Source organism: Falco rusticolus, chromosome 5 (genome assembly GCF_015220075.1).
Source record: "Falco rusticolus isolate bFalRus1 chromosome 5, bFalRus1.pri, whole genome shotgun sequence".
Taxonomy (NCBI): Eukaryota; Metazoa; Chordata; class Aves; order Falconiformes; family Falconidae; genus Falco; species Falco rusticolus.
In genome coordinates this window covers 60,329,578-60,342,263 of record NC_051191.1, presented here as the reverse complement: position 1 = coordinate 60,342,263, position 12,686 = coordinate 60,329,578, and the positions used below count along the sequence as shown (strand labels likewise).

Genomic DNA, 12,686 nt, shown 5'->3' with positions numbered 1-12,686 from the left:
CCCCCTCTTTCACTGAGATCCTAATCCTTCATATGCTACATAAAGTGGAAACTAAAAAGCACTGATGATGAATAACAATGTGCCTTTAAAGGGCAGTAACAGTTTCCTAGTCTTTATTTTTTAGGATTTTTAATTTTAAAAAAATTAATTGGCTATGTACAAGAGAAATTAGTGTTTTGCTGTGCTGTAAGTAAATCTAGGCAGGCTTATGCTCTATTATAGATTTGTAAATCAAACAAGCTAAGGATTATTTTTGCTGGGTTTTTCTTAAAAGCTGCATTAGCACACACACAGACCTGACTCAGAAGAAATGGCTACGCATTTCGGGCTGGATTTTGTTACTCCTTGCAGTCCAATGACCATGTTGTTCTGGCTTTGTATCTCAGTTCAACCCATTGTGGCAATAAACCCCTAACCAGAAAATTCAGATCCTAGTTTGAGTCTGCATCTTAAACACACAGAGGCATATACCGACGTGTCTTGGCACCTTCAGCGCTCTTTGAAGCCACCGTTCATCTGCAGATGGAACCTCACTGCCCCTGCGAAGCCACCACTCATCTGCAGATGGAACCTCGCTGCCCCTGTGGTATATTCTGCCATGGAGCTGATCGTCTGAGATGAAAGGTTTATCTTCATGACCACAGAGTACCTCCTGAATTGTTGCTGAAGGAATAAATACTTCAAGGAGAGACTGGCCACATCTCCCCCGAAGTTTTATTATCATGAGGGTTTGTTAACTTTAAGAAACTGCTTTCTGCTCTCTGGACAGTGAATTCTGATTATAGGGCACCATAATTATGCAAATACTACATGTCTTCTCAATGTAGTTTAAACCTACAGTCTTGCAAAGCACTTCGGAGATGTAGTGTACCTCTGCCCCGTTGCGGCAGGCTCTGCCATGCAGCCCCCCCGCCATCCCGAACACAGCAGCGGCCTGGTGCAGGCATCTCTCCTCCGCACCGCCCCGGTTGCTCACACCCACATCAGCACCTTCTGAAAAATATATTGACCCCTCTGTGAAAGGATACATGGCCAGTTTTGGGAAGGCAGCCATGCTGTCCCTCAGAGAGGGGGGTTGTCTCCACATGGGAATGGAGAATTTTCATGTACCACCACTACCACTCTGGCTGGGCTGGACTTGAGCAAAAGGGGTTTATTTTGCTGCCAGACATTACAGTGAAGGCTCACATCAGGCAACGGACACGGACTTTGCCAGTGGTGGAGGCCCAATGACACCGGAGCCCTGATTCTGCTCTGCACTGCCCCTGGGCTCAGGCTGCCAGCAGGTGCCATTTTGTGCAGGGCCGGCGGGCAGGGTGGGGGTGGGAGGCAGCCCTGCCGCCATCATACACTGGAGTGTCTGCCCTGGGCTCAGAGGCAGGTGCAGTGAAGGCACTGCAAAATGCTGTGGTGTCACCGCTTTGCCTAAAAGTTTGAGCAAAAGTGGCCAGCCCTTGTTTCGGCACGCTGTTTGCCTTGTGACAGGCACGGTAAGCACAGGGCAAGTCGCAGACAGCGCACAAATGGACAGGCATAACGAGGAGGGCATATGTCGGTGTGTGCTTCGTGCCACCAAGCAACCCAAGGGCGCTCTCCGGGACGGCGCGGCCCCTCGGGACTCGAACACTCTCTCCATCCCGCTCCGCCGCCCTTCTCGCCAGGCGCCGTTGGGGCTGCCCGCCGCGGACTACAGCACCCAGCGTGCCCCGCGGCATCAGAGCGCCGCAGATCCCGCCGCGCGCCGCAGGGCCCCCCGCTTAGCATGCTGGGAGTCGTAGTCCGCTCGTCGCTGTCTCCAGCCAGCGGGACCGGGCGAGATGGCAGCCAATAGGAGAGCTCGGGGCTGCCCGCGCCGCCCTCTCCAGCCAATAGCTCTCGAGGACTGCCTGCCAGTCCGGGCGGTTTCCAAGGGGACCGTTGCGTCACGTCACGTCAGGGGGCGCGGGGTGGGAGGTCAGGGCGCGGCGGAGCGGCGGCTGCTGCCGGCGGAGGAGCGGGCGGCGGCCGGCGGGCATGGAGCTGGGCGCGGTGCTGGAGGCCGTGGAGGGGCGCGGTAGCGCCGAGGCGGTGGAGCGGGTCCTGGCGCGGTACAACGAGGAGGTAACGGGCCGCTGGGGAGGGAACAGCGCAGCAGTACCAGGGTGGTGAGCGAGGGCAGTGCCGGGGGAGACCAGACTTGGCCGGGAGCGCAAACCAGCCGTGTGGCGGGTAGATCAAGCCCGCCGCCAGGCTTGGGCCCCCCGCGCCTTCCGGCTGGCCTCGGCTTTACGTGCCAGACGTGTAGCGTAGCGGGTTATCGGCGATCAGCCTGTGGAAAGAGCTGTTCCACAGCGTAAGTTTGCCTCAGAAACCTCCTAACCTGCATATCCCTGGGGGAGGAGGCCGGGCAGTAACAGAGGCTGTGTGCCTGCTCACCCGGCCGATGTGCCCTGGGTGGGCAGGCCGCTGCCGCCGGGTCTCGCTGCCGTGCGGGGGGCAGAGGCCTCTGCACCGGCCGTGGCAGCAGCCGAGGAGCTGCTCTCCGCTGGGAGGGCCCTGTGTGAGATGGGCTGCCAGGCCTCGCCTGGTGTTCCTGATTCTGGCCCAGCAAAGGGAAAAGGGTAGCCATCTGTAAGCAGGGTTATGTCAGCGTTGGAAGCTCAACCCGTTAGGTATTAAAGAGTAAATTTAATTAGTGTCTACTGCCATTGCAGTACGATATGCGTATGCTAAGTCAAGAAGTGAAGGGATTTCCCAGTAATGTTGGGAAGTAGAAATAGGAGTGAAGTTAGGTGGGTTTTATTTATTTCCCGTCTCTGGTAGGGTCATTTTGATACTTAGGTTCTAGTAGAGCAGTATAGTCTATTTGCACAGCTCACGTCTCAACCCATCAGGTTTTGTCTCTGTCCTTTGCATAGATACTTCTGTGACTGGTGGTACTGAGAGTTTTGCTTTGGATGTAATTTAAATGCAGTTGTGTTGAACTGACTATCTGCCGAAATTTAGGAATCTGTTACAGGAACAAACATTGAGGTTTTTAGTTAAAGATTCCTAGTGCTCTGATTAGGGGAAAAGCCAAATGAATGTGGACCGGTGAAGTTTATTCTTTAGTCTCCAAGACATGGCTTGAAGTTTGCTGTCTTATGTGCAGTATTTTTTAAGTCTTAACAATGGCAGTAACTGATATCTTCACTCAAATGAGCCTCTAGAAGAAGCTTGAGCAACAGTCTATACGTAGGCTGCCTTTGTGCACATGAAATTCAAATGCAGAGATTGACGCAGCTGCAGGACACTTTTTCTGAAGGATTGATAGGTCTGGAGTTCATTAGACACATCTCTTAATTCGCAGACCTCTAAGGTATAGAGGAAGGATTCTGATTGAGGGAACCTTTTTATCTTCTGATTTGACTCTTGAAAATAACCTTTTGTTAAATGTTATCAGACAAAAAGTGCAGACAAACATTTCATAATTTTGCTGTACTGGATTTTGTGCCTTCTCAGCAGCTTCCCCAGATGAATTTATTTAGGCTTAAGTTGAATTCTCAAGGACCGAGTGAAAACTAGTGGTGTTTCTGTTCTGTCATTTCAAGTCTTTGAATGGAGTCTTGGGGTTACGCGTGCAACTAAATGCTTCTTTTGAAGTTGGCATGGAACTCTTTTAATACTGTCTCAATATGACATTTCTTTTATTGTGTTTCTTGTTAAGAAGTTTGCCTTAATGTTTCCTACATCTCTCTTTCTGTGCAGTGTGTTACTAACTCAGATATATTGCCTGTGGGCCAGCAAAGGGTGGGCAGGGTACTCCAGGTTCCAGATCTTTGCCCATGCCTCTTCTGCGCTTTAGGTTTCCTTAGTTTTTTTCCCAAATAACAATTTAAATATGCTTTAGTTGAAGAGAAAGGATGGATTAAGTGTAGTTTGAAGGTGCAGGTGGCTACAGAATAACTACAATGAGAGTAATTAATAGGTCTGTTCTTGCTCCCTTGTGCTGTCCCATTTGCAGTGATTCTTCTGAATCTGTTCCTCCAGCATTTACAGTACTTACTATTGCTACATTTCTGTTGTAAATTTCCAAAAATGTTAATGTGCAAATGCAAAGATTGCCTTCTGTTGGTTAATTGGTCATCACTTAATATTCACCTGCTTTTGGCTGGCATTTTGCTGAACTTGCGTTGTTCAGTAGTGTTAGTGGGAGCCCTGTAGGAGAAAGGAGAGTAATTACTTTCCTGCCATCCTCAAGGATCTAACTGATATTGGTAAACCTTGATGGCAGGGTAGATGTCCAAGGCCTTTCAGTGTAATTGTGAGCTTGTGTCATGAAAGGCAAGAGGCCTGCTAATGTGCTATGGAGGGTCACTTTTGTTTTTCAGTCACTTGCATGATGTAGCAAGCTGTATATTAGAAGTAATAAAAATTGATAATTTTATTTTTTTAGAAGCAGTTCTTCATGCTTACTCATTTAGCTGGGAAGTTTTAAAATGTCCTTAAAATAACTGTCTGGTATTACTGCTTTCTTTGACTGGCAGAATAAACTTTGTGCCATATGAGTAATTTTTCACTAATAACATACTTCAGGGTACTAACGTGGAGCTAGACTCAATTACTATTTGAAGTGTTTAACAGGAAATAAGTACTCATTGTTAGACCATGTCTATCTCATGTTCAGCTGTACCAGAGAGTGTGTTTTGGAAATTGCCACAATATGAAAACTGGTAGGTTTTGTAGTAAGACTTACTTGGTTTGTGCTACTTGTTTTCTGGGCGGGTTTGTAGTACAGTTGTTCTGGTTTGGGACACTTTAGGCTTAGTGCATTCAGAAGCCTGTAAACAAGAAGTGCTTGGCGAATAATCTGAGTAATAAGATATTTGTAAACACAAGGCTATAGCTAATGTTTTTCACTCTGTGAAGTGCTGTGCATGAGGTTGTTAACTCACATCAGAAACACAGCTCACAGATAAAGGCTTGCTCTGCACCAGTAGTAATTCTGAAAGTGTTAGTTGGAGCCACTTACTGAAGCTCTTGCAGTTGGGTAGAATGGGAAAAGGACATCAGTTAACATGGTTATGGCCTCGTTATCTGAGGCTGGTTTTAACCAGACTTGTAAAATTTTGCAATGGTTTTGTGGGTGTTACATACTTGGTAGCTGATGTTCATGTAACAAATGCAAACTTTTTTTTTTTTTTTTTACAGAATAGGACCATTTTCAGATTTGATCCAGAAGATGAAGACAAAAGAAAGGTGAGTAAAATAGGCTATTGAGCTGCGTACCTACTCTGGTTAGAAGTATAAAAAGGGCAAAGTATTATCTTAACTTAGCTGCCATTGTGAAATGGTGCAAGTAGTGATTATAAAGTTCTGCATTAATTCTTGTTTCTTCAGTGCAAAGACATGACACCTACCATTCCCCTTTTTTCTGAAAGAGAAAAGCAAATTCCCCTAATATAAACACCTGTCTTGAATAAAAGTAGTAACAGAAAAGCCCATAAATAATTTTGTTGGGTACAGGTTTTGAGACGGGATGGAGGAATAAAGATACTCTTTTGTATATACTGAGTATTGATACTTGCTTTTAATCTAAAAATTTTGCAATGCGTTTTTCCATTTTTCTCCTCAGCAGGTAGCAATATTAGAGATGTATTTCTTGTCTGTGTTAATAATTAAAGAATATTGGGAGATTGAGCTGAAGGGATAAGTACAGAAGAAAGCTATGGAGCTGTAGGAGAGACAGAGGTACAGAAGCCTGTTAATCTGAAGGTAGCTGTAAGCAGCAGAATGTGTACTGTGCATGTCAGGTTCCAAACATGGAAATTGTTTCTGTGTTATAGAACGGAGCTTTACAGGTGTGTTGGGGCTGAACAGGTCCCTTTAGACCCATCCACAGCCTTGCATTTAAAGCTTGGACATAGATTTCTTTTTCTTCCTGTTGTTATTTTTATGGTGTAATATGTAATGGCGAGACCCCGCTGTTCTTTTCTCTAACTAGTTTTTGGGCTGATTTGTATATTTATTCAGAAAGTGTTCATTAGTGAATGAGGCTGCATGTTCCTGCTATTTCTGATTTCAAGCTTGAAGTTTTTTTTCTTGCAGAAAGGTTCTTGCAAGATTCCTGCAAGGATAGCTTGTCTTAAATTGGACACAAAAAAAATTGATTTTGCAAAATCTAAATGTTTTCAGGTATTAAGTCTTTCTGATAAATGGTTGGGTTGATAAGTCTCTCCGTCCTTTGCATTTGCAAAATCATCAGTTATGTGTACTGTAATCTTAAGTTACAATTCCTTATTACATGGATGACTCAAAGACCTCTTACCTTGGCTTTGTCTATGATTTTGTTTGAAGCTGATGTTCGGTGATGTGGTGGACTGTGTATGTCCTTTTTGATTTATAGGAGAACTCAAATGGGATCTTGTTTTGTTTTTTCCATTGTGTTTGTGTTCTTCCCTCTCTTCCCTCCCCATCCTTTCTCCTTCTTTTTACATTGAGAATGAGGAAGTGTCTAGTCTGGAAAACTGAATGCTAGGTACCTGAGAACATAGGGAAGGATAATAGAAGCCAAGTTGGCGAATGCTGAGCAAAGACAATGAGTGCTGGGAGAGTGGAGGTGTGTAGGATTTTCTCTGTGTGGTTGGTTTTGGTTTGTTGCTCTGTTTTTTTTAACAGATACTCAACTGCATATGCTCGATACCCTTAGTATCTGTAAAACATTGAGCACTCTCCTGTCATCAGTTAAGGTAAAAAATAAAAATGCTTTCAATTGAAAGGTAAAATAGTACACACTCTTGGTGAGAGCAAACTACTGAAGTTATCACCAAAATTAATGGAGGTTGCTCGAAGACTGCATGATGTAGCTTCATGCTAATTCAGAAATGAGTTCAGTTTCTAATTTAGTAATACTAAAATACACTTGAGTGGATAGTATTTGTAGTTCTGCTGCTATTAGCTTAGAATGATTGCAGTGAAAGATTTTAGACAGTCACAATCCATAATGAAGTCATGTAGTAGACTTGAAGTTCAGCTATGGGAGCAAATACAGAGAAACATTGGAAACTTGCCATATAACTTGATGAATGCAATCTATAATTCTTACCAGTCTCTTGTGGCATATTGGATTTGTTCATGCCTAGGAGTAAATTTGCTTTTAGTTATTTACTCCAGCAAGTCTCACAGAATTTGTTGTAAGTCGTTCACGTCTATGCAAGAGTGCAATTAAAAGATCAACAATAGCAATGCGAGTTCTTTTCCTCTGCCTCACCACATGGCTTCAGCCATGACCTTAGAATTATAGCAAGGTTGTTTCTGTAGTGTAATTGTATTGTAACATAGGCGTAATTGTGCTTTACACTTTTCTAGCCCGGGGAGAGGAGAACCCATATGTAGCAGTGCCATGCTGTAAAATAGAAAAGACAGGAAGGTCAAAACTCTGGCTTGACTATAGAAGCTGGGTAAACGGGACAGCAGCAGTTGTTCTGCCGTAATATGGCTATGAAATTATGATGCTTGAGGCTGTGAACTGAATCAACAGTGAGTTTGACTGAACTCCAGGAGGAAAGTAGGTTTTGTCCCCTAGAAGGCAGGAAGAGAGGTAATGCTATCAAGCTGGTCTATCTGGACATAGCCACAGGACTTTAATACATCACAGGATAATAAAAAGCAGAAGATTGTAATGTGAGCTATTACTTGTCCTTGTTGTTTTGTTTAATGATGCATGTGTTTGTATTGGCCTATAGGATGGGTGCTATATAAATATATACTGATATTTATCAGTTGGCAACCTGTGTTGTACTGTAAGGTCTACTCAGATACCAGGCAGATCAAGCTGGTGCCATTCCTTCTTAACGTCATATTCTGATAAAAAAATAAGAATTTCTGAAAGCCTGTTTTCAGTTTGTGTGTGTAAACAGTACAGAAATTGCCAGCCAGAGGTAAATATGTTCTGGGATAGCAGCTGAAATTAAGCTCCTCTGAAGCAACCCCACTGCCTTAATCAGCTCTGTTTGTCTCAGCCAGCCAAGAAGTTCTTCGTGGTGTTTTGCTGGGACAAAACAACACTTCCAGCAGCTTGGCATGGTTCACACAAACAGTTGGTTCTTTAGGTCTATGCTGGAATCAACTCCAGAAAATGAATATCTGATAACTTGACTGGGCAGTCGCCTTGGAGAGAGGTGTTGGCATAGCATGTCCCTCTTGATGTGGCACAGTGGGCACTTCAGCTCAAGCCTCACATGTCCTAATACAAAAAGGAAGATATTTTTTTTTTTTAGAACCATTTTCTTATTATTTAACAGCTTTGTTCTCCATTATTTGTACCTTGAGAGGTCAGAATCCTGCTTCTGTAGCAGCAACGCATTTGTGCTGTTTAGAGACTTAAAATGGTAAGAAAATCACAGCACTCTTTGTGTCCTGAAAATGTCTGTCAGTACTGGTTCCCTAGTTAGCCACAGCATTCCACAACTGGAAGGAGCTACAGCACCGTTTGCCTAGGTGATAAAACAGGAAAAGACCAAGAGAGGAACCCAAACTGACTTATTAAATTGGATGAAGATGCTGAGTTTGGGGGAGAAAGGGGGGTAAAAAAGGAAGCAGCAGCCAAATGTAAGAATATTACTCATCAGCCATGTTCTTATCTGAAATGGCAGGGTCTTCGTGATTGCCATATTTCCTTTTCAACTCCTTACATTTTGTCTGCTTCACTTTTTGTAGTACTTACCTGGTTTCTACTCTACTGGCTCCAACTTAGTGTGTTCGTTCAGTCCTGTAATTTGAAGTCTGAGTTCATTTTTCTTGATTTATTGTTCAGGTTCAATTTGAACATAATGGATCTAAAATTCAAGGCCTCCTTTAGTATGAAGAAAATCACCAAAACAGCATTGTCCCCCCACATTGCCGAATGTTTTAAAGGTGTTGAAATAGCTGATGGTGAATCATATCAAATGTATTGTGGGACTTTCCAAATTAAATTCATGATGTGTGGAGATTCCTTAAGGCTGTGCACTGTACCATATTTGAACTTTGGAAGGATGGAAGCAGTAAAGTATGTTGATGCAACAAGATGCCGTCATGGTCTAAGTCTCAGAAAAATCTTGTTACTGGCTAGTGCTGTTGACACTGTGACACTTCTGGGAGGTCTGGAGGTTCCTGCAGCCACAAAGGTGCAGAATTTTTCTCCTTACAGTGACTTTGTTACAAGCTTTTATAGTCTGTTAGTCAGTGTCCTGTAAAAATATCAAGCTCAAGCACTCCTGTGGGCACAGTGTGTGGTATCTTAGCATTAATTGTTGTTGTTAATTGTTCTAACTTTACTGAAACCCCTTAAGGGAGTACCGGTCTGTAAGAGAAGAAAAGTTACTAAGTCTGCTTCATTAATACTAAGCATTTGTTCTAATTCCCTCTGGTTCTGCCCACTCCCATCCAACATTTTTCAGTTTTTACATCTCTTAAGATTTATGTCAAGCCAGTGAGACCCATTTGTCCTATTAACACCCTTCTTTCACTGCTGGGTTACAGACTTCATAAAAGCTTCTCCCTCTCCCTGTTCAGTGGAGAGGTCAAGGAGGGCTGCTGAGAGTGCAGCTATGCAGAATTTCACCTTTCTTTGACTCTGAAACAGGTGTTTATTCTACTGGTTCTGACAACATGGATTACTGAGCATGTTCTTCACCTTACCTGCAAGAGTGCCCATCTAGCCTAAGCTCTCACGTGTTCAAACCTGTGACTTGAACTTCTGCCGTGTTAGAGCTGGCAGGCTTCTACCAAACAGGCTGACCTCCTCCTGTTGAGGGGGATGAACAATGAGGTTTTGAAGTGGAGCAGGCTGAAACCTCAAGGAATACAAGTGTACACCTTCCCTCTCTGCCCTTATGTGTCCACAAAGACTAGGCAAAAACTGAGCGTGGCCTTTTCAGAGGAGGTTATCTAATTGTCCCATTATTCAACACAGTTGATTGTAAATGTTATATAAATGTTCTCTTGACTTCCAGAGAAAATGAAAGCTTGAACTAACATTTCAAATACTTTTGGGCTTACTTTCATACTGCATTGGATGCTTAACTCTAAAACTTCATAGCAGATTGAAACAATTATTTTATTCTTTTAATGCTGGTCCTGTTAGCAGTAATGATCAGCGAACATTCTTATTCAGCAATTCCAAGTTATGCCTCTTTGCTCCTGGAATCTGTTATCGCTGACTTGCCAAAACATAGTTTTGCTTTGGTTTCCTGCAACATTGATTTGCATAGTCTACTGAAAATAGAAGAAACACGTAAAATGCTTAATTTTGCCTTATATGAGATGGAGAGGAACTTGTGTTTTAAGAGAAGCTTCTAAATAATTTTGAGAGCCACTGAAACTTGGGAGTTGTAAAAATTCATGTGCAGTTTATTGTGGTTACTGCTAATGTTCCTTTCATCTCCCTGAAAACTGGGTAGAGTCTGTTCTGAATCTTCATGTTTGTAGTAAAGTAAAGGTAAGTTTGAGGAATAGATAGCAATATAGATGGGGTAAACAATAGCAGACCTATACAACCTTTTGGGGGAAATACAGTTCCTTTGTATTTGGCACTACAGCTGATTTCATTAACCATTCTCACCACTGAACAGCTGCAGAACTAGGTTGAATTAAATTAAGAACGTACTTCTCTTGAACCCCTAGAGACAATTTAATTAAAATTGAAATTTGAAAATAATGAAAAACATGGGTCAGAAGACAAAGTGAACTAGAGCGACTTAAGCCAGTACATGAGAGGGAAAGCATGACCTGATACTACTTAGGATGTTCCCATTCTCCTAAATAAATGTGCTCTGGCACATAATACCTAATGAAGCCAAAGACATGGTGGCTTCTGGTTCATCCATGCTAAAAGAGTAAGCAAGCACTCACTGTTGGGCCTGTGACTTTTCTTTCCCAGCTATTAGAGTGGGAAGGACTCATTTGATTTTTGTGGACCATTCTTTAAAAAGCTTGATCTTTGCTTAAGTTAAGCCTAACATGTGTAGTAAGAATTTCTTCAGTCTGACGTACTCGTATAGCTTCCTGTATGTTGCTATCACTTGCTATTAGTCAAGATGGATGTATTTATGCCTAGAAATATACAAAGAACATTGATCTTGAGAAATGAACAAAGGTGATACAAAACCAAGCACACCACTCTTGTTCTGCCGTTGTAGGATTTCTGTTCTTGATTGACTCTTTTTGGCAATTTTATTACTAGTATGCTCTGTCACTGGAGACAGTGGAAAAGGGGAACAACATGTATTTCCAAGTCAATTTGACAACAGGTTGTGGTTTTTCCTCTTGCTTTAATTTAAGCTTGATTGCGAAGAAACATACCTCTTCTGGTACTTAAAGCATCTATGGCATAATTCAAAAATAAAGATGCAGAAAAGAAAAGTATGTACACTATTTCTGTAATGTTTAGCAGAACTTTTGTTGTTCACCTTTGAATTGCAGCTTCTCTAGCACTGAATAATCTGTGTCCATATTAAATGCTGTGTTCAGTAAAGCAGTGGTGTTTGCTTGGATTTGAATACTTGCTGAGTGGAGGCTATATTCTCTTGTTCCTGGTCTAATTCAGAGGCCTATATAAGTAAAGAGAATCATTTGCCGAAGAAGGAGAAGCAAATAAAGGGAAATTTTCTCATCAAGACATTTATTACTCTGGTGTTGAGAAGCTACAGTAAATTCAGCTGACATAACATAGCCAAAGTTTAGTGGTCTGTGAATTGAAAAAAGTGAATATAGGTCAAGTGTGCTTTCTAAACATCTTCAAACACAAAGAGAGGAGGTGGAAAAGGACCTTACGTGCAGGCATCCCCATAGAGCAAGGTCATGAAGTACCCTGTTTTTCACAAACACCTAGTACCCCCAGCTGAGGTTGAGCCTGGGAAATACAAGCACCTGCTAATAAGCACTTACAGTGCTCCTCTCTCCTTTTCCCCCTCGTGCATCCCCCAACCAGTCTAAGCAGCCTGTAAACAAAGATGGCGAAAGAAAATGGAAGTAGAGATGGTACCTTTTTGCCCAAAGCCACCCAAAAAATGTGTGGCTGAGCAAGGAAGAAAACACAGGTCTCTGGTATCTCAGGATATTGCTTTTTTCTATAGGACTGTATTGCTTCTTAGCATCAAGCATTTATGCTATGGGGATAAAAGACTAAAGTGGATTAATGTTTTACTTGTCAAGACAAGATGACAAATGGGTGTTTCTGGGCTTTCTGTTTTAACATGCAATAAAATTTTACAATGTTTTGCCATTACTCACACTACAGTATAGACAAAAGGAATGGCGAGTATTGCTCTGTCTTCACCTTACTATTGGCCTGAAAGCTGAGAATTCTTGAATTTCAGAGATATGAATGTATTTTATAATTTTTTAAAAAAGTTTAAAAAGGCTAGAATCTACCTTGGTTCTGTGGAAAAATATATGAAAACCACATCTTGCTGTTGCACAACTGATGAAAGTCAAACTCCCTTCTGAATGTTGAAAGGATAGAACTAAAAAAATGTTAAACTCATACAGCAATATAGGGGATAGCAGTAAAACTGTGAAATTAGGACAATAATCGTACATTCTGTGAGTGGGGAGGTACCTTGCTGCCCAAATTCTTTCACTTGCTTTCATTTCCAACTGAGTAAGTAACATCTGTGCCCTTTAGTTTATGCCATGCTAATGGCCTACAGGACAGTAGAAAAAGCACCACCTAAAGGAAATGGAAA

At 42.5% G+C, this 12,686-nt stretch overlaps 1 protein-coding gene across 1 annotated transcript in view; it reads left to right on the top strand.

The window, feature by feature from the left end:
- The first annotated feature begins 1,946 nt into the window (after window positions 1–1,946).
- RIC8B (RIC8 guanine nucleotide exchange factor B) overlaps window positions 1,947–12,686 on the top strand; it is a 37,182-nt gene continuing 26,442 nt past the window's right edge. Inside the window, exons 1-2 of the mRNA XM_037388881.1 lie at window positions 1,947–2,100; window positions 5,170–5,217. Of these exons, the coding sequence (XP_037244778.1) occupies window positions 2,014–2,100; window positions 5,170–5,217 (135 nt within the window). The 5' untranslated portion in view covers window positions 1,947–2,013. The remainder of the gene's footprint in view (window positions 2,101–5,169; window positions 5,218–12,686) is intronic.